The following is a 27,595-nucleotide window of genomic DNA, read 5'->3' on the forward strand; positions in this document are numbered from 1 at the left end:
CTGTCACAAAAGCGTTGTCAAAATCAATTACGCACTCGTGCTTCTCACATTGCTTGGAAAGAGTGCTGTGCTTCCATTCTCCGCACGTCATCCTTTTGTTAGTAGAATCTGTCGTGAAAGCTCTTGCTTTTACCTATGTAACTGGCACTGAGTGCTCTTTTAACTCTATTTCAAACATTCATTTCAACACTGTTTCAAACATTCAGTTCCACTACCATTCAGAGAGTGGACTCGCATTGTGTAAATTTGTTACCCTAATTGCAAACAAACTGTGTGCCTTGCAGAATCTTTGGGAATTTATTCCTATCCTAGGCACAAGCACATTGTGTTGGTATTCTAGTGCATTTTTGTATCCACAATACTACTGTTACAGCTGTGTACTGTTTGCCAGGAAGGGATAGCTATACTCTCCTTGTTTTATATTTGCAATAATTTTGCCATTGTCGCTACAGCTGATGTCTCTATTATGTATGTATGGTCCTATTAAGACTGCACCTTACTATGTTTGACTCTGTGTTTCAATTGTGTTTTAACGCAAACTTTGTGTCTTCCCTGCTACATGCTCTGATGAGATTGGTAGTATTCTTAATTAAACTTAAGGACACAATTCTTTTCCTTATACTACTTCAGCAAGCACTTGGCCATGCGAATAATCGGGAGTCCAGAGTCCTCTGGTTGGGACACACTGACTACATCCTTTCAACTGGTTTGGGCAGTGTGAGTGCTTTCGTTTTTTTTTTCTTGTTATTGATATACAGTATGGAAGGACAACTTCATTGATGTGTGATGTTAACTACCCTGAATACACAAATTTGTATTTGCTAACGTGTGCTTCATGTTCTGATAAGTTTCTTCCCATTTTGTTTTAAGTAAGGAGCACTTTAGAGGGCCAGGCTGTCGTAGGCTGTGATCGTATGCTGTCGTCGTAGCTTGGCATGCTCATGCTCCATTGTGAATGAGGCTCCCGTGTGGGAGCCGAAATGTCTTTTCAAGAATATAATTTTACTTTGGTCGGCGCTGTGTTTTCTTCGTTCAAAGATTATAGAAAGAGTGAGAAAGAGAAAGAAATGAATAGATAAAGAAATAGAAATAAACAGATTAAAAGCAGATAGAAAAAACAAAGAGAGAAAAAAGGAAGAGACGAAGAAAGAAAATAAAAATAAAGAAATAGAGGTCGCCCAGCTCTGTACTTTCTTCAGGCTTGGCATCACTAGTGCAAAGCTGCTTACTTTTTTTTTGTCCAAGTCAAAGTGTAGGATGTACACAATGGTAGGTACTATATTGGTATATTTAGGCATTGGTAGCGATGCTGCAGCACATAAGCTCTCCTCAGCGCTCACCACCGCCCTCTGTGGTCGCGTGACAACTTGTACAGCAACTTCAAAAGCTGCCTCCGAGCACCGCGTGCCGGGGCACCTCCAGCATGTTTAGAAGGGGCAGCCACGACAGAGGAAGTTGCAGTGGCTCTAGGACTTTTCACAAAGCAATAAATTTTGTTTGATAAAACAGGCCGCACAAACTACTCAATTTTTGCCACATAACGGATGAGTCGGCGTCGAAGACGAAGTTCTCGCATTTTACAGCTGTAGCCAATTTCTTGCTTTCTTGCGACGGTCTTTGTAAAGAGGAAACCGACAAAAATTAATGCAACCTATCTTGTGCCTTTCTGCACAATAAACTGGCACAGCGCGTTGGTGCACCGTTTTTTTTTTTGCACGATGGCAAGCAGCACTTGCACCAATGAAAACACAGTGGCAGCTGTGGCAGGCACGATGCTGGGGGCCTACCGCATGAAACCAAGTGCCCAGCAACAGTGTTGCTGCATTTTTGTGATGTAGGGTCGGCGTAGTCGGCAAGAAATGTGGAGCTCACTCACTCACTCATGAAATATATTTTGCCCTTAGGGCTCACTCGGACTCAGACTCACTGAAATTTTCCTCATCTGGACTCACTCGGACTCATACTCGCTAAAAGTTTCCTCAAACAAACTCACTTGGACTCAAGCTCACGAAAACATTACTCGCCCGGTCTCACTCATACTCGGACTCACGGCTCAATGTGAGTCTGAGTGAGTCGACTCATGAGTGAGTTTGCCGACCTATGGTGGTCGGTGGCAACCCTGGCATTTGCTGACCACGCCAGTTGCTATTTTAACGACATGACACATTTTTTGTCTTAAAGCTGCATCGTTCCACCGTCAGATATCCACTGCCGCCATCGGACTGACAGATGCATGTTGCTGCTACTTTATGCAACTAAATGTACCTCACAAGCAAGACGAGAAGTGTCCCCACTTAAATAGTATATATCTTACACCATGGTCCAAGTTGAGATGCAGAGCAACTCATTTACTGCATCACTTGCCATGGTAGCTTAGTAGCTGTGGTACTGCGCTTGTGGATTTGATACCAGATATGTCGACCATCAGGGCAAGAAATGTAAAAACACTTGTGCACGTAAGATGTAAGTGCATGTTAGGAGACCTGCAGCAACTTTTTAAGTTATCGCCTTACTGTTGGACTATATTGCCTTGTCAACCTCCTGCCGCTTAAGTTATTTGATTCCATCAAGTTGAAGAGTTGTCACACAAGGAGAGTGCATTTTCTCTCCTTCAGTTGTTAGGAACGTGATCCCCGAAAGGCTTCTTCAAGCAAACATCCAATGTTGAAGCATTCCTCGCATATATGGCATGGGGCGACTTCGAGCTTGGGATTTTGGAAAAAAGCCTCGCTTTGTATTCTAATAAATACAATAAATGAAAATGTGAATGAAAAGCAACAGATCAGAATGCCTGTCTAAAATAGGCCACTATTACAAATGCAAGCAAACCTAGAAATGGAGCCATGCATTAGCTTCAGAATTGTTTGCATTGAAATTTGTACTGATGCTAAAAGATTAGCCTCGATTTATGACGCCCGTTAGGGCGTCATAAATTAGTTTACTGCCGTCTCTGATGCCAGGATGTGCCTGGTATCACGTGCAATGCTGCTCAACATCTTTTTCAGCATTATGTTCTCTTGGCTGTAGGCAAGGGAGCGTGAGGTGTGCCTTCGAGATGTCCGGAAATTCGACGTTCCCTGCACCAGCTGGTCCGGTGACAGTGCCATGGGGTCAGTAGCACATTTTTATATCAATGAACCACACATAAGAATGAAGATTGATGTACAGCATGGTTGCTGCATTTCTTTCTCCTAGCCACTGATTAGCTGCGCTTACATAGTGTCAAAGTGCTGACATAAATTTTGCCCATCTCACTTTTTTATGGGTCCTTGGAAGCCGAAAATTGATAGAAAAGGTCAACTTTTTGAAGCTGACACTTCTGAAATTTAGAAGAATCTTGATGAAACGAACTTCAGAAACATCCTGGACGGACTACATTATATAGAATACAGTATGACTGGGGCTTATAGGAACATGTGAACCATCGGCGCAACCAAGTGGGCTGATGCAGCTAGTGTCAAAGGGAGAGTAACCATTAATATAAATTGCTATAACTTGCTGGGTGCAAGGTTTGATTCAACATCTTACGTATCTGGCATATCAAAAAGCACATGTTCTTACAGCACTTGACAGCAAGCCAGGGAATATCACCATTGACTCTTTCCCCCTTAAACACAGCAGTAAAGGCAATGATTGTACACTCATAACATTGAGATGTCCCAGCTGTGTGCTCCCCTGTTCCTTTTCTACGATGACTCGGCTTATCCTCGTCTGATGCTGCATGCACGTAGCATGGATACTAGCAGTTGTGGATCGTGCTAGGACAAGCTTCTATTGGTCTGCTTTTGAAGACAGTCCTTCTGATTTGTAATAATAATAACCTTGGAAAGAGCAAACTAGGACCATGCCAGGAAATGCGTACGGCTTATCATTTAACAAGTGGCACTCTGTGGCGCTGAGGTTGATTCACTGCGGAATGCAACATAGAGTTAGCTTCGGCCTGCATATTATTCAGGGACACCAAGCCCTGTAATTTTGTGCCGGCAGTGAGTGCATAGTGTTGCTTTTCAGTCGCACATTGCTAGAGCTTGCATTCATAGTGCACCTGACTTTCTCGTTTTTTTCTAGTGTTTACATACCCCTGTATGACCCAGACACCAGCATGTTGTTCCTGGCTGCTAAGGTACCTGCTCCTTCACTTATACTAACCTTCTTATAATTTGTCAGTGGTTATACCTAGAGGGAAATATTGTGCCATCATATCTGTAAACTTCCAGTTGGATGCAAGCCACCTTGGGTGCACAAGGCTTTGAATGAGTGTAGCTCAACTTGGAGCACGGTCATGGCTGCACAGATCGCTTCCTGAAATAATTTTTTTCACTCACCTCCAGTGCATGAGATGACAAACACGGCAATCTCAAAACTCGTCTATCCTCCAACGAAACGTTTTACATTTCATGGCATTGTACATCCAAGCATAGGTCTTTATGATTAAATACGAGATGTTCTTGTGCAGCATTAAAGACGGCTTAAGCTGTATTCACATGTAGTTCAAATCGGAATGAGAGCCCATGGATTGTGTATTGCATGACCATATATATGCCACTCGCTCCTGCGGCCCTTCTCTGGTCTCTGCGAAGCGCTTCACGAAATGGCAGAGACCCAAGTCACAGTTGGTATCTGGCGAAAAATATTGAAATCCTCCCCTGTGATGCGAATGCTGGTTGTGGAGTGATCCAAATCACATCACATGTCATGTGACTGAATCATCCGCTATCACATCCGTCGTGTGAATATAAAGCTTTACGTGCTCGTTTATTACAATCATTGTGACAGATGCGATGGAACAGGTGCCATCAAGATGTGCCATCACATACCAGCATTTTCATTCATGCAACAGTGCTTCAGTGCCACGTTTCTCATGCCTGTTTGCACTGGCTTCCATATCCTGGAGGGGGCTTTATACTTGCCATAACTTTTTTCTTGCAGGGTGACATTACTGTCAACTTTTGGGAGGTGACATTTAAAGAGCCCTTCCTGAGCGAAGGTGAGGCACTGCGTACTCTGGCTCGCATTATCGGCCCAGTGTTGCATGGCATCTTCCTTTACAAGTCTCTGGCTTGCACAAGTTCACCAGTGGCCTTTCATACTTATAATGTATCAAATGAGAATGACCAAACTTCGAAGTGATGCTTGCTCGCCAAAAAGCTTTAGGTGCAAAATAGATTAGCATACAAGTACAACAAAGTAGACAATGGACTGGCCCCTCACAATGCCTGTTCTTTGGTTTCTCCAGCATTGAGCACCTAACTGCATTCCTGCCTTTACAGATTTGTGCGTTTGTTGGGTAATTAAAGCCCAAACTGCCCGTGCGAAAATCTGCACGGCAGCAATGAGTGACATGATGAGCAATAAAATAAGCCTTCGTATGGTGTGTCACTTGGTCACTCAGTTTTGGAATTCTAAGATCCGTTGCTCATTGTCTGAAAGTACCTAGTAGGCACAACAAGCAGCAAAAAGCTGGAACATGATGTAGATAAGTGACTCGGTATCGGTTGTCATCCACGCTCGCTCATTACATGCAGAGAACGAGCAAATGCCCAAGTTCTCAAGCACGTCAGAAGAAGTACCAATGCAACATCTTCAGAAATATTTGTGGGTATTGTAGATATGGTGAAACGAGTGTTATGCGAAAAAAATTGGAGGACGCTTGAGCTTCACCTTCAAGAGTAGAACGCGATAGCGTAATCGGCTTCTGTGCACATCGTCTTCTCAATTGCTGGCTTCGGTTCTTGGTGCATACAACTGTGCCATAAGGAAATGAACGACTGTGCACGTAACAATGGCCGTTTCAAACTATCCTAGAATGCCTACTGCAAGTACAGTTGTTAAGTGCCCACTACGCCATAATTCTTTTGCGAATCAATGAAGGGCCCACTATGCGTCCGTAAGGCAACACATGAAGGTACACAACTGCTCACTTGGTTGATGCTTTTGCACAGGGGTGTGGCCAGAAATTTTTTCTGGGGGGGGGGGGTTCAACCATACTTTATCTATGTGTGTGCGTTTGTATATGTGTGTGTATACATACGCAAGCAAAATTGAAAATTTTCGGGGGGGGGGGGGGGGGATTAACCCCCCCCTTGGCTATGCCCCTGCTTTTGCAGCTGATGATGATTAAATATGTCTGAGCGCTTTGTAATGGGTGGGCCTTTAAAACACCCACTCGTTGCCCAATTTACATGCTTTGACGTCTGGTGCGATTCTACGATTCTGCCACGCAATATTACATGCGTTAAGGAGACTCCTTCCACTACATTACATTTATACAGTGTCTTTTTTTTTTTCGGAACAGTTTCTGGTAATAGCGTACGTGGCTCTGTGGTAGAACACCTGCTTGCCAAGAGATGGCCTGGGCTTGATTCTAACTTGAACCGAATATTTTTATTTATTTTATTTGTATCTTTCTTGATTTTTTGCTCATGCACAAGATGATTTCTCGCTCACAACCAACGACGCCGACACTGACCCCAACACCGACACCGGAATTTCTGCGAAACGAGCTCTTTAACGCTATCGCGTTAAAAAGAACATGACTCTACATCTATTCACACTGTGCAGTCTTAGGGTATCCAGGATAGTTGTTGAGTTGTGATCTCTCACCTTGCAGCATCCAAATACATGGGTGAGGTGCAGACTAAAGGAGTGGGACTGGTGCCCAAGCGTGCGCTTAATGTGATGGAGGGTGAAGTGAACAGAGTGCTCATCCTGGGCCAGGACTGCATTGTGCCCATTCCCTACCAGGTGCCCCGCAAGGTGAGGCAAATGAAGTGACAATACCAGTGCAGAATGTTGGTAAAAGGTGCCAACATGCATTAGCAGCTATTTCAGATGCACTTGGAGGATATGTAACACAAGATGAAAGAGCAGAGCATACGGCTTGGGAAGTGTACTGCGTCTCATAAGCAGTGTTGTAGGCGTTACTGAAGAAAAGTAACTAAATACATTACTCGTTATGCTAAAAAAGAAGAGACGCCTTACCACCCTACGTTACCTACAAAAAGTTGATAAAGTGTTACTATTATCGAAAGTAAAGTAGCGCCCGTTATTTCTCCCGTTACTTCATAGGGGAAATTTTGATTAATGTCTGCAGCCCTCTGCCACCATAAACTGGATGCAAGTAAATGGGCCGATATTTTTCTGTGAGGCCCACAAGTGAGGCGCAGGTACCTCGCTCATGCTTTCAACTTGCTGTCAACTGAATAGTTTCCAAGGCAACATAGGTTCACGCTTGAAAAACAGAGGAAAATAATTAATACAGGCACAAAAATAGTAAGCTACATGTTCTGCTTATCATTCAGTTCCTTCTTGTGTTGATTCGTTAATTTTTATGCTATGTTTTCAGGAAAACCTTATAAAATGCCATTGATATGTAGCTCCATACATTGTTCCAAACAATGTGCAATGTTGCAAAATATAGCCAGCATTAGCACGTGTTTTGGCAAGAAATCCTAGGTACTATATATGTTCCGTTCAGAGATGCAGTTACAGCAATTAAATGCTGGAACACAAGCAAGGGCATTTTGGGAAAACTCCCATGCTGTGCAGCGGTTGCCCATTATGACATAATAGGATGACGAGCACTTGATTGCAGAATGCTTGTCATTTTACTCTTCTGTGTCGTACTGCTGGACTAATATAGTGCCCTCTAGCTGTATGGCATGCATAATTCCCAGTGTTCTTTCTGGTAGGGCTTTTGCTCGACCATGAGTTGCTAGCCGTGTCTGCATAATTCCTTCTAATCACCAAATTTCTCTACTATCTTAAATACATGAGAAGTGTTTGGCTTCGCTTATATGTACAGGCTCGTCTGCTCCTAGGGAGGACACGGCACAGCATGGCAGCGCTCTGTGAAGCGCCAGTCCATCTGTTGTCGCAGCACATCAAAACAAAGTGGCACAGGCATCCAGGAGCGTGCCGCTCTCACTGTATTTCACAGCAAAGCAAGAGCGATGCACTGCAGCATGATAGCAGATGATGCCAAGCACCACTGTGCGCCTGCGCTACTTCGCTTCGATGTGCGGCCGTGCCGGATGCACAGCAATCAGCAGAGCGCTGCCACACTATGCAGTGTTGAACTTAAGAGTGCATAAACCTCTACATCGCACACTCAAGTATCAATTCATTGCAGAGGGAAATGGGTTGAGTATATCTATAACTGGGGATGGAGACAAGATTCAGTTACAACATTCGAGTGAGGATTTTTCATGTGTTATTACACCATTCTGCATTAGACTAAACACGATTTGTCATACAAGGATGACATCTAACTGTAGTGTTTCTTGCTTGTTTGTTCTGCTGTGCTGAATCCCACCTTTTCTCCTTCCTTTCAGTCCTACAAGGACTTCCATGCAGATGTCTTTCCGGACACGCAGGCACCATCCCCAGCTACAACTGTGCCTGACTGGCTGGCTAAAATCCCCTGTGAGGTAGGCCTGCACTTTTCACCAGAGTGGTTATTTTTTTCTTTACATTGCTGGTCATTTATCCGTTGTGATGGCCTCATTACGGTAGTACGGACCACTTGTACTTTGTGTTTAGCGAGCTTCCGGGCTGTCTTGGCCATCACCTCGTGTCATTTATTTATTTATTTATTTATTTATTTATTTATTTATTTATTTATTTATTTACAGTACCTACAGTACCCGCGTGGGGCATTAGTGGGGCATTAGCACAAGCACTCAGTCTGCATTAAGCTTGAGCACTGCACTGCAAAACACTGTCATTGTCAATGTACATGGAGGTTGACAAGGTAGACATGTGGTGTGTTTGGCTGCAAAAGCAACCGAGCCAAGTGGAGGCAACATGATGCCCTGCTCACTCATTGACTAGTACCCATTGGCAGTACTTCTCATTATGCCAGCCTTCAAGGATGCCTTCAGTACAACACTAAAACTTACTGATTCTTTCAGTGCTTCATCCAAAACTACCAGCTTTTAAAGGGCCCCTAAACCACCCCGAGGTCGAAATTTAGTTGTGGTGTTGCAGTTGTGCACGAGTCTTCAACAAGCACACAGCCGCGAGAATATTTTGAAACTGTGTTGTAATAGTGGTGCTACACGCATTCGATGATCCAAAAGTGTCCACCGCTCACTTAGCTCTTTCCTTTGCTAAGCTCCATTTATTGGCTTGTCTCTCCTCCCGGCCGAGTGCTCCTCCTCAGCGTTCGAGGAGGAAGAGTGGTGAGTGTGCTTACTTGTGAAGAGACAGATTCTTCTTGTGGATGACGTGACCAGACACGAATGGAGATGTCATGGCCAATGTTGAGGATTACCGAAAGGCCTGGAGAGGACAAGGGATTGTTTCTTGGAATTTGTGGCAGCCCGCGGCTCGTAGCGCTGTCGCATTTGTCATTGTTCATCGTGACAACATTCTGAACTCGATGCGCGCGTTTACTTGAAATGTTAAAAAATTGTTGGAAGAAGTGATTTACGGGCCCTTAAAGCTTCTGCAATAGAATGTGTAAGCGTGACTGTACGAGAATGTAGGAAGTGACACAAACACGCCCTCGTGTCTGTGTCTAACAAACTAGCCCGCCAACATGTTTTAAATCTTGCTTGCCCATTTTGCACTCGGTTCACTGCGGCAGTCCTTTGTTTAAACGAATACTTGCCATGGAAACTTTGAAGGTAAAGTGTCGCGCTGCTGAACTCAAAGGCACAGGTTCGATTCCCTGCCACAACAGCTGCATTTCGATGGGGGCGAAATGTATGGGCACCCATGTGCTTAGGTGCACATTAAATACACCAAGTAGTCGAAATTCATTTGGAGTCCCCTGCCATGGCATGCCTCATAATCATATCGTGGTTTTGGCATGTAAAACTCAAGCAATATTTTTTTCATACATGGTGGGACTGTTGTGCGAGTGTTAGACTGTTGTATATTACTTGCATGTCATCTATGTGTTGTAACATATCAGCTGTACAACAGACACAAAGCAAAGGCTTGCATGTTGGCATACTGCTTTGTGGGAAGGTGTTGTGTTTGCAAACGCAACCACTGGATTGAACCCTTGGATGATGTGCATGCAGCCCATTACCAGGGTGAGTTTGGACCCTGCCCTGAGGCCTGAGGGGGGTCTGGTGCGGACAGGACACAAGCTGGGGTCAGGCTGCACATTTCTGGCTACTGCGGCTCAGGAGAAGGACATCAACCTGGTGCCAGCCGAGTACTCATGTGAAGATTTTGGTGACAAGATCATTCCAGAAAAGGTGCCTGGCTCCCTTCTTGTTTTTTTTTTTTACTTCACATCTATCGGCTAGGTTATTCATAGCAGTCAACCTGAAAGCAAGGGCAAGCGGTCGAAGTTTGAGCGGCAGCTGCAGTGAGTGCTTGAAGTTGACACTACGCTGGTGGAGCATGAGAGGAGAAACAGGAAAGGGGGAAAATTTTTTAAATATGCATTTGACACAGCCATTGAAAAACGTATATGAGGAAAGATATGTTGAATGTCAGTGTTGAGCCATGTAGACGTAGAACGTTATGAAGTTCAACATGCGACGAGGGGTATGAGAGAGTGGAAGGAGTAGTGACATGCAAATGAAAAGTTGAAATATACCTTTTGGAACAGATTAATTCATGCGATTTTTCATCTGGCAATTAAAGCAATTGGTTCAAGTTAAGATTTAATGATCTGAGTAATGTTTACACATTTCTTGTATTTAGATATGAACTGGGCAGCGTGATTTTGAACTAACTCAAGAGAGCTAATTAGATAATCCTGGTGGGAACTCCAAATGGGGGAAGCATATTCAAGTTCGTTCCTAACGAATGTTTCTTAAGCTGTTTTTCTAACTGCTGGAGGGAAAAGCTGTAGTGATATTTTTGAGAAACGTTGTTCTCGAGGCATCTGCTACAAGTTTTTTTAGCGTGGTCTCTAATGGTGCGTCTAACACTTGCTGCAGGAAAGAATAAAAAGACAGCAGCTCTTCATCCCTTCCATGCATATCTAAACAGCTTGAAATTTATAATGAAGCATGACTGTATCCACTAGTCACAGCAAAAAGATTTTCGTTTGCCAATTTGGTATGGTTCATGCATGAATAGGTTCATTTTTTTATTTTTTTTTTACATGGCTTACATGGGGATATTTCAGGGGGTCTGTGAGATGGTTGTTTGGTGCTTATGTATGCATGCAGTCGATTCCAGTGCCTAAGCCGGCTCCACGAACCAAAGTGACCCGTTCAGAAGATCCCCCGGTCAGCGCCAGCAGCCTAATCGGGGAAACTCCTGCAGTCCTGCCCAAAACGGCACCTCGGACCCGTTCATCTATGGCCTCTGCTATGGGTCCCTCTGCAGCCCCCAGAACTGCTTCCAATGCCCGTCGGCAGCCGTCGCGTAATGAGGGACGTGGCTTCAAAGGCAAGTCACCTTTACTCAATTCCCCGGGAGTCTTGAAATATAAAATTATTTTTTAATATTTCCACTTCACATGTTGCACATACACTTGAACTTCTTTCATGTATGCATGATCTAGATCAAAGATGGAGCTGTATTCATCTTGTCGTACCTTCTACTATCAACCTTGGCAATTTTTTAACATATCAAGGTAATTGAGATTTTATGTTCCTATGATGCATGTCATGTGTCGAATGGTAGAAATACTCGGCAAATTAAACAGCACCAAAAAAAAAACTGCAAAGTCAAACCCAGTAGTGCAGTGCATCCTTTGTGTGACATATTAACGTGCACAGGTGCAAAGTGTGCAAAGCATGCCAGTCTGGCCAGTGCAGAGAACAAAACAGCTAAAGTAGAGCTAGCAGAAGGTGCCAATTTGTGTTTCATATCGTAGAACATAGCATGCCTTTTTAGTAGAGCTGTGCAAATAGCAAAATTTTGGGTGCGAAGCGAATTCGAATATTGAAGTGTGAGTATGAATCGAATCGAATATTTCTCGAATATTTCTAGAATATTTTTCGAATAATTCGAAGCGAAATTGCAGAAAACAAAGTTAGAGAGGATTCCTAAGCATATTCTTATGAGATAGCAACATGAAAGTGTTTCTTTTCGCTAGGTTGAGGAAGCACTGGCGGGGTGGTGTTTCATAGTTGTCTTATCAAGAATGAGGCAATGTAGAGGCCGAATTCGATTTATGTACGTGATTTGGTGCAACCAAAGTGTTGCCGACAATACTTTACACGTGATAGGCAAAGATGCCATTTCCTCAGCCTCTCCTCCTTTTTCAACATCTGTGGAAGCCCAACTGATGTGGCATATTGAAAATCTAGGGACTGCTTCCAATCGGACGTTGACTGTCTCTTGGCAAAGTTCGACCGTAACGGAGCTTGAAAGGCAGCTTTGCCGCGATACCGGGGTGTGGTGAGGTGAAGCATATTGAAAAATCTAGGGACCACTTTCAATCGGACTCTGTGCCTTGGCAGAGTTCGACCACAACGGTCTTGAAAGGCAGCTTTGCCGCAATACGAGAGTGTAATGAGGTGAAGCATGTTGAAAATCTGAAGGGGTCACTTTCAATCGGACGTTGACTGTATTTGTTTTTGGGAAGTTCGAATAGTTCGAACAGTAAAATTCCAGTGCGAATCGAATCTAATAGCAAACACTATTCGAAAAGTATTCGAAATTTCGAATATTCGCACACCCCTACTTTTTAGTTGTAAGACAGTGACAGCTGCGGTGCTGATGAATTCTAACGCCGTTAGTAATGAGATGCTGCAGACTTGGGGCCACTCCCTTGTGGAGGTGTGGAATAGTATCATTTGACCTGCTGCCACCTAAACCAGTTCCTGAGAACACTGGCAACCCACTGAAGCACAATTCACTGCTAAGTGAATACCAAAGGTATAATTGCTGATCTTGTTAATTGTTCCCCCGTTAGTGTGCTGTGACAGCTCAAAGCAACAACAGGAGCATTTGTTGGGATGTACAGCAATGGGAGGTACAGCAACCACTCATTGTTCACTTGATATTTAATGCAAGACACATTAAATAATACAAGAACAAAACAAAATGAGTGGATTTCTGTAATATGCTTAAATATTGTTATGTCCTTTTCCTCTCCAATCTTGATAACCTAAAAGATGGCCTTGTCAGCGACATGATTGAGGTCAATTGCAAGGTAAGTGAGAGCTCATTGCATTTAGTACTGCTATCCTTACGGATACTCATTTTTCTCTGCCACAGCCAGCTTATGCTTTCGGCATGTCTGCATCGCTAACTACGGTCCTCGTCTTTTCTGTCTTTCACAACAATCTCGTTAAGAAAGGAATGTAGGCACGGTTGCCACTGATAGCTTACAGCGCCTGGCATGGTTGGCACAAAGGATACAGCAGATGCAGGTTTGTGACGTTACTTGGAAGCATGACCAAGCTGTTTGACATCTGCCCCTTTGGGGTGTCGTTCATGTCCATCAAGGACAATCTGCCTTTAGTTGCTGCAAGCTTGAACTGGAAGGTGTAGCTGTTGTCAATGTCTGCAGCCACTGTAGACATTCACTAACCCCTCAAACTTTGACACAGTGCTGTGTAGCACGATATGGCACAGACTTTTAGTCACTAGATCTGTGGAGGGGGGGGGGGGGGGCAGCTCTTTGTAGCTGCTGTTTATCCTCATTGAGCTATGCCACCCTGTGCAGTGCGAGTATCCAAGTACCGGCACCTGAATGGCTCAGTGGGTAGCCGGGACACTCAGATCACCAACCTGCCACCTATGTGCAACACGCTGCCTGGCGAGAGCGAAGGTTTCCGCGCCAACACAGAGCGTGTTGCCCTGCCCTTGGCCATTTCAGGTGGCCATCTGGCAATCCTGGAGGTGAGCCATTCTATATTATAGCACCCTAGAAGTATTCAGAGCGCAGAATTTACTCAAAAGCTTCATCACCAGTTTGCCACCTTTGATTCAGGTGAGACATGAACTGCTTGTATCGGAAACTGTAAATTGCACCTTCGAACTTGGCAATCGCCTCGGGGTTTGGTGTGAAACCTTGAGATGCAATTATTCAATCATACGAGTTGTGAGACTCCCTATAGGCACCGTGTATCAGAATCCAGACACACCATTAGCCAAAATGGCAGAGCTATGCCGATATTGGCATCATCTGTAGTCAGAACTAATAAATGGCATTTTTGTTGTATTTTGCATTGCAGAAGCCTGCATGCTTGATGAAATGAGCACTGTGTTCATCTTCGCAGTTTACTTTTTTCAGATAATATCGCAGCCACAGAATTCGACTTTTCTTGAAGTATACTTTCAGGTTCGCTGTCCTCTGCAAATTCATACATGGGCATGTTTGGGTTTCAAAACAGTTTTGCCGCTGGCACGATAGTAGAGTCCTGACCTTGAGGAACAAGGCATTGTAATGGCTCAGGTAAGGTACAGTGTTCATGGATTGAAACGCAACATAAAAAAAAATCACAGCATATCCACGGAGTGAATGATGATGAGTGGGCGAAGCTGCGGAGGTTCATCGGTAAACCGTGAATCTTCCGTGAATTCTGCCCAGTACATCATCACCGACGTGAGATCGGGCGCGTTTATACTAAAGGTTCGATGAGAGTTATGACGACTTGCAGCTCACTTTAATTTTACATGTACGCTGTGAATTTTCATTGTTTAGAAAACCATTGCTTTAGAAAACATCTGGCGTCTTTCGTTAAGCAGCTGGCGTCTTTTCGTTTTGCTTTAGAAACATCTGGCGCCTTTTTGTTTTGCTTTTAGAAAACATCTGGCGTCTTTCGTTTGTTTATTTCATCAATCAACGGCGTTTTGAACAAAATTTTTATTGTTTAATCACGCACAGGAGAAATCTCACCAGGCACTACCTTGGAGGTAAACAATGGCTGCTAATGGGAATGAGAGACAGAAGGTCGGCTTTTAGCTAACACTTGCACTTCTACTTCTACTAACGTTTCCTACTGGAACATGCCAATGGCTGCTAATGGGGAATGAGAGACAGAAGAATTCGGCTTTTAGTTAACGTGCACGCTGCGAATTTTTTATTGTTCAACAACGCACAGGAGAAATCTCCCACCTTGGAGGTGGGAGATTTCATTGCACCTTGGAGGTCAAGATCTGGTACTAGCGTTAAGACTGGTTATACGCACTACGAGGGACGAACGGGTGCCGCTTTAAGGAGCTTCGCCCCTAAAATCTAAAATGTTTAGAATAACTGGTATGCTCAATTGCTTGAGATAACCGCATCATGTTGCTACGGATCTGGCCCCTAAAGGTAATATTAATATTAGGGGTGTGCGAATATTCGAAATTTTGGATATTTTTCGAATAGTGTTTGCTATTCAATTTGATTCGCACTGGAACTTTACTATTCGAAGTATTCGAACTTCCCAAAGACAAACACAGTCAACGTCCCATTGGAAGTGGTCCCTAGATTTTTTATATGCTTCACCTCATTACACCCCCGTATTGCGGCAAAGCTACCTTTCAAGCTCCACTACGGTCGCAAATGTATTAACTAAAAAAAATACTGGTTCCAACATGGAGATGAAAGATGTGGCAGAGTTGGGAGCTCAATTAATGCTGTTTTGGACTTGAAATTTGGACAGGAAGTCCAAAACATCGGACGCCGAAGCTTTTTAGCATCCAAAATTTCAGATGTTCTTATATATCGACGTCTGCGAGGCAGATTTGGAACTCCGGACTTGAAGGGAGCACACCCTTGTCCACCACATTAATTGGGCTTCCACAGCAGTTGAAAGAGGAGGAGAGGCAGAGGAAATGGCATCTTTGCCTATCACGTGTAAAGTATTGTCGGCAACACTTTGGTTGCACCAAATCATGTACATAAATACAATTCGGCCCCTACATTGCCTCATTCTTGATAAAACAACTATGAAACACCACCCCACCAGCGCTTCATCAACTTACAAAAAGAAACACTTTCATGTTGCTATCTGATAAGAATATGCTTAGGAATCCTCTCCAACATTTCCTTCTGCAATTTCGCTTCGAAGTATTAGAGAAATATTCTAGAAATATTCGGGGAGAAATATTCGAAAAATATTCGATTCGATTTGCACTCACACTTCAATATTCGAATTCGCTTTGCACCCGAAATTTTGCTATTTGCACAGCTCTAATTAATATTGTCTCTGATGTAAGTGTTAGAGTCAAAATTACACCGATATGATGCAAACTGGAGATGATGGAAACAAAAGCATGGGCCCTAAATTGTTGTTTCTCAATTCGTGAGCACTGTACAGTAGTCACAGAATTGAAGCGCGAAAGTTTAGGGCCAAGTAATGCACATACTTTCGTTTCCAGCATCTACAGTTCGTGTCATATTGGCGAACTTTTGACATGAACGCTTAGATCAAAGCCAACATTACCTTGCAGCAATGATGTGGTTATCATGAGCAAATGCTCGTGGCAGTTGTACAAAAAAAAGAAACGATGCCGTGTTTCAATGAGTGAGTACTGTGCATGCTGAGGAAATGTGTTGTCAGATTACTTTATTTTCCAAACTGGTTGTAAAAGTGCACCTTGCTTGCATTGAGTTTAGTGTACAGTTTAGAAATGTACGATGATAAAGTATTAGTATGGCCCTTTTAGCGAAACGTTCCACAAAAATATTTGGAATCTTATCATTAATGAAAACCAGCAGATAATGAAGCCAAGGAAAGTATAGGGTACGTTAATTGTACTGTTTAAGTGTAGTGTAGTAACTGTCATATAGATGTGAAGAAAGTAAAGTGGACAAAAAGGCAACTTGCTGCCGGCAGGGACCAAACCAAACCTGTAACCTTCTAAGATTGTGTCAAAGAAATGAGCCCTCAAGAATTTCCTTCCTTTATTGGAATCTTATCACGCATATGTCAGCATGAGCCATATTTCTCCACATTAAACAGCACATTTGGAATCTGCATGAACGTTGTGGCGATTGTGCCAACTCCATGTGATGATGCCAGTAACTCGGTTGGTATTAGCAATCATGCAAAGTGCACGCAAGTAATTTGTTTTTCTAGCTCCTGACAGGCTGTTTAAACCTGCAGTAGACCCTTTGCTGGCTCATCGTATGCACCACTTTTTTGCATAGATGTGATGACAATTTTGCTGATATCAGCAAGGTATTCTTGTTGTATGGAAATGTACTTCCTTCATGGAAGTGTGTTCAGCTGTGTTTTTGTTCTGACAAATGCCATCTCACAAGTGTTCCGTTGGCCCACTTCTGGCTGACTGCTCTGCACATGTGCATTTGCAGTCCCTTTCTCTTGGAGACTAGAGTAAGCAGCCAAAGCAGCCAATTGCTTTAACTTGTATTTAATTTACAGTGATAGTGCTAAGGGAACTTCCTGTTGCTTGTTTTATGGTGAATCCAGCTGTCCAAGAGAGGCCGCATACAATCTGGAGTTGTTCCCAGCCTCATCTGTGGGACCAGCATCACGGACTTTGCCTGGGACCCATTTAATAACAGGCGCATTGCCGTAGGTGAGTTCATCAGATTTATTCATTGAACCTAAGACGTATAGTCACTGTCGCTGGTCAAGAAGGTATTCTCAAACTGTTTAAAGGAGTACCGATACAAAATTTAAATATTTTCGGCTTGTTGTTCTAAATAAAGACACGGGTGTCGAGAACTCTGAAAAGAGTGTCGTAGTGCTTGGGAATGCATTGCATATATTTTTAATACCGCTACCTTAAAAAAGCACTTTCGGTTTCGGCATTGAGGGGGCGGTTTCGCAGTGACGTGTTAACGCAAGTATGACGTCACAGGAAGACTGCAACTCGTGACGTACTAGTAGCAGCTTTGTCATTCGCTGTCAGTCTCATGTGGCTCACATTAGCAACAACAAATGAATTTCTGTCCAGAGACTCCGACAGCGATTTCTGCGATTTAGGCTGCATGCAGGACACAGAGTTTGCAAACCCAGTGAACTGTGTTCACTGGGTTTGAGACGTGAGATTGCGTTTGTGCAACGGGGCTAGGTAATGATTGAAGTTGGGGAGACACTTGCACCCAACACAGCATAACAAATGGCAACTTGAAGCTAGTGGACAAAACAAGCTCATCGAAACGACAATAGAGGACACAGTGAAAGTTGTGCCTGCAGGCAGTGCCACGATTTTGCCCTGTCTCGTATGACAGCCACATGTCGACATCTGGAAATGCATTTGACCGCTTAAGACTAGAAGTGCAGTTATGCAATATGTACAGTTCCACATCCATTTAAAAAGAATCTGCTCCAAACTTCAATGTGGTCCACCGATCGACTGACAGCCTAACAACGGAGCTAGGCCTAACAAATTTGAACTGATGAACAGATCAAACGATGCAGCAGCGACTATTTCAGTCGGTTGCAGTAAGAGGCGTATCGGTGCTGTTAGCCAAGTTCTTCGGATACAGTGATGGACGTTGCCATGGGGAGTTTTAGGCAGTTACGATGAATACTGCATGATCAGCAGAGTTCAAAATGAGTGTTTTCTACAGCCCTTGCCTGCAGCATTGAGAACTCCACGAAGTGTTGAAGGTTTGCAGGCAGATTTGCTAGCAGTTCGACATTTGCTGTTGACTTCAAAGCGGAATCGTCAGCCTTTAACTACTAGTTGAAACTGTTGAACTTGTACTAACTGTACTAGTTCAAACTGTACTAGTTGAAGCTTGAACAGCTGAAAACTTTTAGGGTGTGTGAGCTGAGTATTACGACTGTGTTGGCAAACCATTCCAGGAAAGGTAAAGGTAATTTATATGTTCAAAGAAACAAATAAAGTCTAGGTTTTATATCATGCATATTTCTACCAAATAAATACAGATATGCTAAAGCTATAGCACATTCGATATGATGCATAAGTACTAACCATACACAGAGCGGGCATATTGTCACACTTATCTATCTTCTTGTCTGCAGCATGCGATGATAGCCGAGTGCGTGTGTGGACTGTTCCCGAGGGTGGCCTGCATGAGAGCCTGACAGAGCCGGACTTTGAGCTGAAGGGCCACACAGAGAAAGTCCACTTCCTGAAATTCCATCCGACAGCTGCCGATGTGATGGCCTCAGGCTCCCATGACCTGAGCGTGATAATCTGGGACATGGAGACTTGCGAATGCAAAATTTGCCTCCAAGGACATACCGACCAGGTACTGCTGCCTCTTTTCGGGTCATTTAAATTGGACTAATCATTGTCAAGCTTGATTGGGCAATTTGGCACTCGATAACCAATGCATGGTTGCAGTTTTTGAAACATGTTTAATCTCAATTAATTTAATAGAGATAGGCTAGTAAATATGCCTGCACAAATGTTCAATATTTTTTCAATATTGTGGGGACGCTTGAATTCTCCAAAATTGGTTTTCTCGCATGGCTCTCATGTCTAATCTGTCTTCTCCTGACTCGTGGGCCGCATGGTTAGTGCGACAGTTGGCACCGGTGTTCCCGCAGTGATGCTTCTTGATGGCAAGCTCACTCGTGCACCGTGACGGAAGGGTCTCTTCTCCATGGGTCGGCTATGTACTTGGTTCACTTCTCGTGCACTCGTCAGGGAGCTTTGCAGAAATATTCTTTGCAGCTGAACTGGACAGGACACGGTTGCTGAAAAGATACGGAAGAAACAAGAATTCAAAGCGTGTATCACCAGAAAGATTGCGAGCAGCATTAGCAAACCTTTGATTGACTTATTCTCAAATGAGATAGACTGTCTGGATGATTAGTGTTGTGTCCAGTTGTGTATCACATCTGTTCTCTCTTATGTGGCGGCTGTGTTAGTACCACAGGGTGCTTTTCGTAGCTTTGTATTAGCCTTCAACGTTAAATGAAGTGGGGTCTCTAGTGTGCCTCTTTCTCGTCTTTCTTACTTTCATAACGTTGTTACTGCAACCAAATTTTGCAGATTTTCAGTTTGGCGTGGCATCCAGACGGTGTCCTGCTGGCCACCTTGTGCAAAGACCAGAAGCTGCGTGTGTACGACCCTCGTAGGAGCGAGCTACCTGTGCGGGAGGGCCTTGGACCAACGGGAACTCGTGGAGCTAGGGTCACCTGGGTGCTAGGAGGAAGCCACCTAGTCACCACTGGCTTTAACAAGTGCTGCTTCTTTTTGTATCCTCAGCTGGAATGTAATGCAGCAATTTGTCCAAGCGCATGGTGGCTAAAAGAGTAGTTCACCACTTCTCTGCATCAGTACAACTGTGCAGCCAATCCCACATGAACAAAGCAGCATATTTGAGAATATCATGACTTGTGAAGGAAGTAATTGAACATCGTAGTACTTCTTTTACAGCAGCAGCATGCGCTAAGCCATTACATCGCGTAAGAATTGTTTAGAGCGCATAGGCTTGAACTGACAGCTGAACTACTCCAATATATGACCTTTGGCTAGCAATATTTTATCTTTGTATACAAAGTTAACTTGCACTTCTTACAGATCAAGTTATAAGCTACAAGCATTGCACCAGATTTCTCCAATCTAAGGTGGTGGCTTTATTAATGGTGTTACCGTCTATCACATAAGCATCATCGGTGTAAGTTCATGTGACAGGGCAACCAGTGAGGGTCTGTGCAGCAGCACAATGTACCTAGCTGCTTGCATGAAAAGCTAGTGAGTATGGGTGATTGACATACTGCAGTGCCTGCCACTGTGTTCGAATCGTGCGATCCGCAGTGGCGTGGCAACCTGTTTGCAACAGCTAATATATTGTGCACTGTGCGTGATGTATTTCAGCGGGGGAATGTTGAAAATTCGCATCCAAATGCAACCAAATGAATCCAACAGACAATTAGACCAGAGAAATCCTAGGGGCTATTAATTGTTGTGTTTAACTGTAGTGTAGTAATAATGGCATAAATTGAAATGAACTAATGTGGACGAAATGTCACCCTTTCAATCGGTGGGACCTGGACCCACAACCTTCGAATTACACGTCCTGTCAGTGTATCATTGGGGTTTTACTGTAGCTGCATTATTTGGTCATGCCTCCAGCACACGATTCTGAGCTCAGAAGTGATCCTTTACTAATCTCACCCGTCATCTTTCCTTCACAGAAGCTTCCGCATTTTCTGGCAGTTTCCAAACTCGCAATAACAGAGAGCCATAACAGAGACCCAAATAACAGAGACCCATAGCTTCACACTGCAAAAGCTAATTGTTGCATACAGCTATTTCATTTGATGTGCTTTGTAGTGTGCATTCTATGGTAAAGTGTTGAATTACATTCAAGGTGGGTTGGTCAAAATGGGACCAAAGGGGGGAACACCACCAACCTCAGTGACACACATTGGCTGCATGTATACTGGAGTGTCAATATGACTTGGCACAAAGCACAAATAGAGCCCCACAGCTTTCTTTTTGAAAAAAAAACAAACAGTTGTGCTTTAGTGAGCGAAAATTCTCTTATGTGCATCATTGCTCAGTGAGAGTCACTGTGCTGTTTCTAGAAAGTCAATTTTACCTCTCAAGTTATTTCGAGTTTGTCCAGGTGACAGTGAGGTACTCTACATGGAGATCGAAATAGTAGATGCAGGTCGCTAATGTTTGTATTTATACAAACTTCAAATGTCAGATGTCCTACAGCCATACCTGGACTAAGTTATTTCATCTGGGAGCTCCACTGAGAAATTGTACAGATGGGAATCCGACCATTGTATTACTTTGACAACTAAGAATGGTATATCTTTTTTTCTGTAACATAAATTGCATCAATGTTGCATTTTGTTCGTTTTGTAAAGTAATTTCTCTGCAGTCCAGTGAATGTTTTTTTTTTCCCTGAAGTGTAAATGGCATTTTCTGCCTCTGCCACATTGCTGATTCAATTTGGATGTGATATTGGTGGGCGTATGTTGATCAAAAAAAGGATATCTTCGTAGTTTGCTAGGGATGGGCGAATAGCAAATTTGAGGTTCGAAGCGATCCAAAGCGAATAGTGATTTGGTCAAATAATTTCTAATCGAATAGTTCGAATAGTACTCACCACATAAAGAAAAATTAGCATTTTCGTCATGACCCTTGCACAATATTTTTAAAAATTGGAACTACGTATGAGTGAATGTAACTTTTTTGGTTTGAAATGAAGTGGAAGAAACCTTGAATAGTATAAAAATTTGAATAGCAGTAGGGTGCAAGTTATAAGTGGTACAATACGCTACAATTTAAAATTTACTAGACTTAGCACATATAAGCCCATATAACACACTTTTAAACTTAAAAAAAATATATGTACATTTAACCTTGAAGTGTGGCTTCGCGGCAGTGCACATTTCCCCTGGATGAGTGGTTTCACGGCACAGCAACCAGACGCTGCAGTGAAACAACCTTTACAGGAAGTTATGTGCGGTGAAATATATAGATATATTCGTTCATTTCGAATACTTCGAAATTTCGAATAGTCTAAATTCGTATCGAAGCGAATTCGAATACTTTAATATTCGTTCGAATATTCGAAATGCCCGAATATTCGCCCATCCCTATAGTTTGCTTGACCTACGTGCTATAATGTGTGACCACATGTGTTGCTGTTACTGTAGAAGTTACTCTTTCAGATGGTTAGCCAAGTAGTTGAAGCAATGTTATGCTTCTTGCAGAGTCTCTGAACGGCAAGTGAGCCTTTATGACGGCAAGTTGCTCTCTGCCCCCCTGACAACAGAGGGCATCGATGTCAGTCCAGCCATACTGATCCCCTTCTATGATGAGGACAGCTCAACACTGTTTCTCTCTGGAAAGGTGCGCTTTGCCTTTTTCGTGATATTAAAGTTCATTTTATCAATGTTTAACCGTAGTATCAACGTGGGGGCTTTGCCTTGTTCAGAGCTCGTGTGTGCTCTCTTTGAATCACAATGACAGTTGTAGTTATCCAACTGTGTGGCATGTATGCACTACATGTTCTGAGGTGATCCTCGATGCAAAACGACTGTTTAGTTTAGTAAAGATAAAAGTTATTTGCTTATCTAATGTGTGTAAGAGAAGACTTCATAAAATGCATTACATCACAATTGAATGCTTGCAGCCTAGCTGCCATTTGGTCTGCTCGATGCTCGATGCTACTGACAATCCTTTCAACAGCACCAGTGTGTTGCAAATAATGTTGAAATCAGCGCATGCAATGTAACTTAAGCTGGTATTGGAATAGCATAAGTACCAATGGCATGCATGGCAGCAGTATTCACTCTGTTGTTCATCTTAAAAGTAGTTATGGCTTTTTTAGAAAAAAAGCTTATCGTTTTCGGATCACACCATGTTAACATTGTAACACTGTTGTGTAAATGGTATGCAGTATTACCGGCACTACTAAAAATGATCTAGTAGCATCATTACCTGCTGAGTATCCTGGCTGGCTGTGTTGTGCAGGGTGACTCGACCATCTTTGCATTTGAGGTTGCCCTGGATATGCCATACCTTTTCCCGCTGTCGCACTACAAGTGCACAAGTGGGCCTCACCAGGCTGTGGCCTTTCTGCCCAAGCTGGCTTGCAGTGTGGCTGATGTGGAGTTTGCTTGTGCCTTGAGGCTCACCACAAGCAGTGTGGAGCCGCTGTCATTCAGAGTGCCAAGGCTGCGGGTGAGTGCAAGTGTCACAATGGTAATGTGCAGAGCAATGAGGCTCGGTTCAGTTAAACTAATTTTTATTGCACTTGACCTCATTCAAAGTGACTCGGCCCATTTCATCCTACTAAACTACGATCGTACCGCAAATGTCACTACCACAAAAACACGCTTAACTTAACCACCTTTAGCTTCTCGTTAAAGATTTTGCACGTTAGGTATGTCTGTTTCATAAAATTTTTTACTATTGCTCCGCTATCTACACGATGAAATCGTATCTTTTCCATCCTTCATTTCAATAATGCTAGACAAGGTGTTACTGTATTTGTAGGTACTGTATCTGTGGTGAAATTATTAAGGCATTACTGTATTTTGTCAATACTTTGTCTGCAAGTATACATAGTTTTAGGCTAGGTTGCTTACGGCATTCTATTTCAAAGAAACAAAGTGACCAAGACGGAGATGGAAGATAGGAGACAGAGTTAGCGCTAGCCCTGTTCACTGTCTTCCTTCTCCAGTACCATTGCATTATTAGTTTGCTGTGAATGTGATTTTTTTCTTATCATGTATTATGAGGCTGTACCACAAGGATGTGGTGTTATCTGTTGTTAGCTGGGTCACAGAGCACAAAAGTATAGACTGGTCTAGCTTCTCGCACATACCTATTCACATTGTTTCAGAGCGTAGCCCTTAAATGCTTGTTCGCAGGTTTCACGTTGTCCTCGTCAGTGAAACTGAGCGAACAATTTGGTACAGGGAGGATGAAAGAGAGTGAACACAGACCACAGCAGAGTATGAAAGACAGTGATAGTGAAGAGCAAAACTGAGGAACATACAGTCAAACTATGAGGAGGAAAGGAGAGGAGCAGTGTATAGCAAAAGGGTGAGGAGGAAAGCGGAACGCCACGCGAGACGTGCTGCATTTCGGCAACGGCCACTACGAGATTGCGCCGTAGTTGTGTGTGCTGTTACTCGGTTGCTGATGCCATTACTAAGGCATGTGGTGAGCACATCCTCCTATACCACATAGAGAAACAAAGCGCTGGTGTGTACTTTTAACGTACTCGCCGCACACGCATTGCTTCACCTGTGCCAACGCCACTGGAGAATGTGTTCCATGTGAGCTACATGTTCCAGTGTTCGCACTTTTTTCTGAGCAATGAGTGGCGCAACTGATAGAAGTGTGTGATGTAAAACACGTGAAAACGTGATGAAGAGACATGAAGATGTATACGTCTGGTGCCACCATGCATTGCGAAGATCCTGCGGCTCTCAAATATTTTGTTAGGGAGTATCGTAATCATCATTGACATTTTTTTATTTCTTCATTATAATGGAATTGCCGTGTTTCTCCTGATACCTCGGTAACCTAGGTTCACTCACTGTCAAGTTGAACAGCTGTGCTGAGTTAGACATAACCTAATGAAATAAACAAAGAAATTAGGTTGTGCCTAACAAAGAAACAAGCCCCTCGAATAATTCACCTTCTTTCATTCTGTGCCGAGTGTCACATTGGTGCCACGCTGCTTCACGGACGAGGTGTCGGTGAGAACGGGCAAATCAGTAGGCACATCACGCATTTCTTACTTGAGGCATTATTTGCAAAAGAACACTACATTACGGTTTAGCAAATGTTAGTTTGAATCAAAAATCATAACTGGATAACTGTTGACCATTCACAACAAATCGAGGCAAACACAGGAAAAACGGCGGCTTTCATTTGAAACATGTGGTACTCTAGCAGAATGGAGTAAGTTGGTCGAACGCATTGGCAAATGCATTACAAGGCTAAACCTTTCCTTGTGATCATTGGCAAAGTGCACTTTCTGAATGTGATGGTGAAATGGCGAGGATTATGACAGTTGTGTACTTTTCCTTTCAGTCTGAGCTGTTCCAGGATGACTTGTTCCCCAACACACGTGTCACCTGGCAACCAGCCCTGAAAAGTGAAGAATGGTTTGCAGGGGTGACAAGGGCACCGAAATTGGTCAGCCTTCGGCCTCCAGACATGGATTGCTGTGCGTTCCGCTACCTTGAATTTTCATTATTTATTATTAAATGTTCGGCTAGATAAACAGCATGCGAATTTCTGCGATGTCATTTTGTATGCAATTCATAAGTGAAGTTACACAAAGGCAAAAGCGTTATATGGCATCAGCCTCCAGCAGGTATCATACATGTTAAATTTTTAGCAACATTAGTAAGTTTGTATGGCTGGTATTCTCTTTTTCTGTTCTTTCAGTGTCCGAGGCTCCGGAAGTGCGCCCTCCTGCTCCACATGTTCCCAGGTTGTCACAGGACGCCAGTCTGGACTTTGAAGGAGACCTGACTCTCTCCAGCTCCGTCCTCGAGAGCAACAGAGAGAAAGATAAACAGGCAAGTGGGCGCAGTTGCTTGTGATCGTGAAACTTTGCCTCACATGAGAAACACTTCCACTGCCATCTTAGTTTTTGTTTCTTCACTACAGTTGAACCCCTTTATAAGAGGCACGCATGGGGGAGAAATTCTTGCCTGTTATATGAGGTGTCTCTTATAAGCAGGGTACTAAGTTATGCATTTTCCTATCAACCCTTACTTTTATGTAGCACACTGGTGTCTCTTATACCCCACGTGTCTCTTATATCAGTGTCTCTTATAAAGGGGTTCAACTGTAGTATTGGCTGTTCTATCTTGAATTAATTGAGGCTTAAGGAAGTCCTTGATGGAAGTCTGGCGTTTCTTTCATGCCTCTGCCAGAGGCAGACCTTTTTCGAGCACTTGTGGCGATCCACATCGCCAAACTCATTGACGTGCCTCCTCAGCACATCCGTCACAGCAACAGTTAGCAACATATTGGGCAGGAATATTGCGGGAATCACATGTAAAAAGGAGATTGTAATAAATAGGTGTCTGTAGACTCTTTTTGGGGACCAAATGCCAGAAACATTATATGCAGGAAAGTCTGTAAGTGAGGAATGTATCAGCGGAGTTTTACTGTACTTCTCTATTGCACTCCTTGCATTTTGGGCACTTCAATGCGTTTCATAAACAAACATTGTCATATACCATTTAACACGCCAGCTTTTATGCAAGTGTCACAGTATATTCTAGCAAAATCGCCTGTGGTTATGTGTGTTTCAAAGTGCACTCAACCATATGCGTTGTGCATGCAATCAGAGTTGCACACTCGGAAGCATTCGAGAAGTTACCCGTGCGTTCAGGCACAACCCGTGTTGAGCAAAAACTTATGTACGAGTTTTTATTCAGTGAAACCTGGTCGCCATGGAAAAAGAAAAGTACTCGTGTCACTATTGATGTGTTTCTCCCTCAATGTCGCAGTATTACGGTGAAAGCTGGTGTGCTTCTTTGACAAATGCATGTTTACACACAGCATTTGAGGTTTATGGTCTCTCTCTGCAGGACGAAGACATCTGAACGGCACAGAGGCAAAATACTGATGGGAGCCCACCTTACTTCGCACGATATAGCTTTTGGAGAGAGTGCCAAGAGAAAGCATCAAGAGAAAATCATTATACAATCTGTTTTCTTTTTAAGTGGCCGCGCGCTTTTTAGATTGCCATTTTGTGAGCATACATGCAGTATTGACTTGCTTATATCTTAAGCCTTCTCTCTGCTCTTCTTCTAGCATGGCAGTAGAGAACATACATTCTTCTATATTTGTTTAGGCTAAAAGTAATGTATGAAGGAAATAAACAAATTAGATAAAATAATGCTTGAAACAACACTGATATGAACAACTGAATACTCGTGAAGGAAGGGCTTGGTCACCATTTCCAGGTGTTGCAGACCATGCGTCTTTTGCTGTGATAACATTTTTTAAAGTAATATTCCTGCTCCTTTGACGTGAATGCACACCATTGATATTCCAAGCACGACATGCTTGCACCATGCACACTAGCACTGTCGAGGCAAAGCATATACTTAAGGCTGTACGACTAGTCACGCTAATACCTAATGTCTCTGCTATTTACCGAGGCTGATGTATCTTCCGAGATGACCTGTCTGCAGGCACAGAGTGCTTGATTTTGTTCCAGCATGAATACTAAAGATTTTTTAAAAGCAGCTTTTTCGTTAAACTGGCTTGGATAATTTTCTTTTCAGAGCTGTTTTGTGCTTGAAATAAGCACAGCTGTATAATTAATCTCTACATTATACCA

The 27,595-nt window shown here is 43.2% G+C and overlaps 1 protein-coding gene across 1 annotated transcript in view; it reads left to right on the plus strand.

Annotated features, from left to right (window-relative positions):
- Positions 1-26,852, plus strand: part of LOC119383051 (coronin-7-like) — a 31,605-nt gene extending 4,753 nt beyond the window's left edge. Inside the window, exons 8-24 of the mRNA XM_037651034.2 lie at positions 631-717; positions 3,028-3,110; positions 4,069-4,123; positions 4,930-4,987; positions 6,611-6,756; positions 8,334-8,429; positions 10,032-10,211; positions 11,139-11,361; positions 13,592-13,767; positions 17,292-17,400; positions 18,819-19,048; positions 19,798-19,988; positions 22,482-22,620; positions 23,245-23,454; positions 25,321-25,456; positions 25,681-25,814; positions 26,838-26,852. Of these exons, the coding sequence (XP_037506962.1) occupies positions 631-717; positions 3,028-3,110; positions 4,069-4,123; positions 4,930-4,987; positions 6,611-6,756; positions 8,334-8,429; positions 10,032-10,211; positions 11,139-11,361; positions 13,592-13,767; positions 17,292-17,400; positions 18,819-19,048; positions 19,798-19,988; positions 22,482-22,620; positions 23,245-23,454; positions 25,321-25,456; positions 25,681-25,814; positions 26,838-26,852 (2,268 nt within the window). The remainder of the gene's footprint in view (positions 1-630; positions 718-3,027; positions 3,111-4,068; positions 4,124-4,929; positions 4,988-6,610; positions 6,757-8,333; positions 8,430-10,031; positions 10,212-11,138; positions 11,362-13,591; positions 13,768-17,291; positions 17,401-18,818; positions 19,049-19,797; positions 19,989-22,481; positions 22,621-23,244; positions 23,455-25,320; positions 25,457-25,680; positions 25,815-26,837) is intronic.
- Positions 26,853-27,595: the final 743 nt, after the last annotated feature.

This window comes from Rhipicephalus sanguineus, chromosome 2 (genome assembly GCF_013339695.2).
Source record: "Rhipicephalus sanguineus isolate Rsan-2018 chromosome 2, BIME_Rsan_1.4, whole genome shotgun sequence".
Lineage (NCBI taxonomy): Eukaryota > Metazoa > Arthropoda > Arachnida > Ixodida > Ixodidae > Rhipicephalus > Rhipicephalus sanguineus.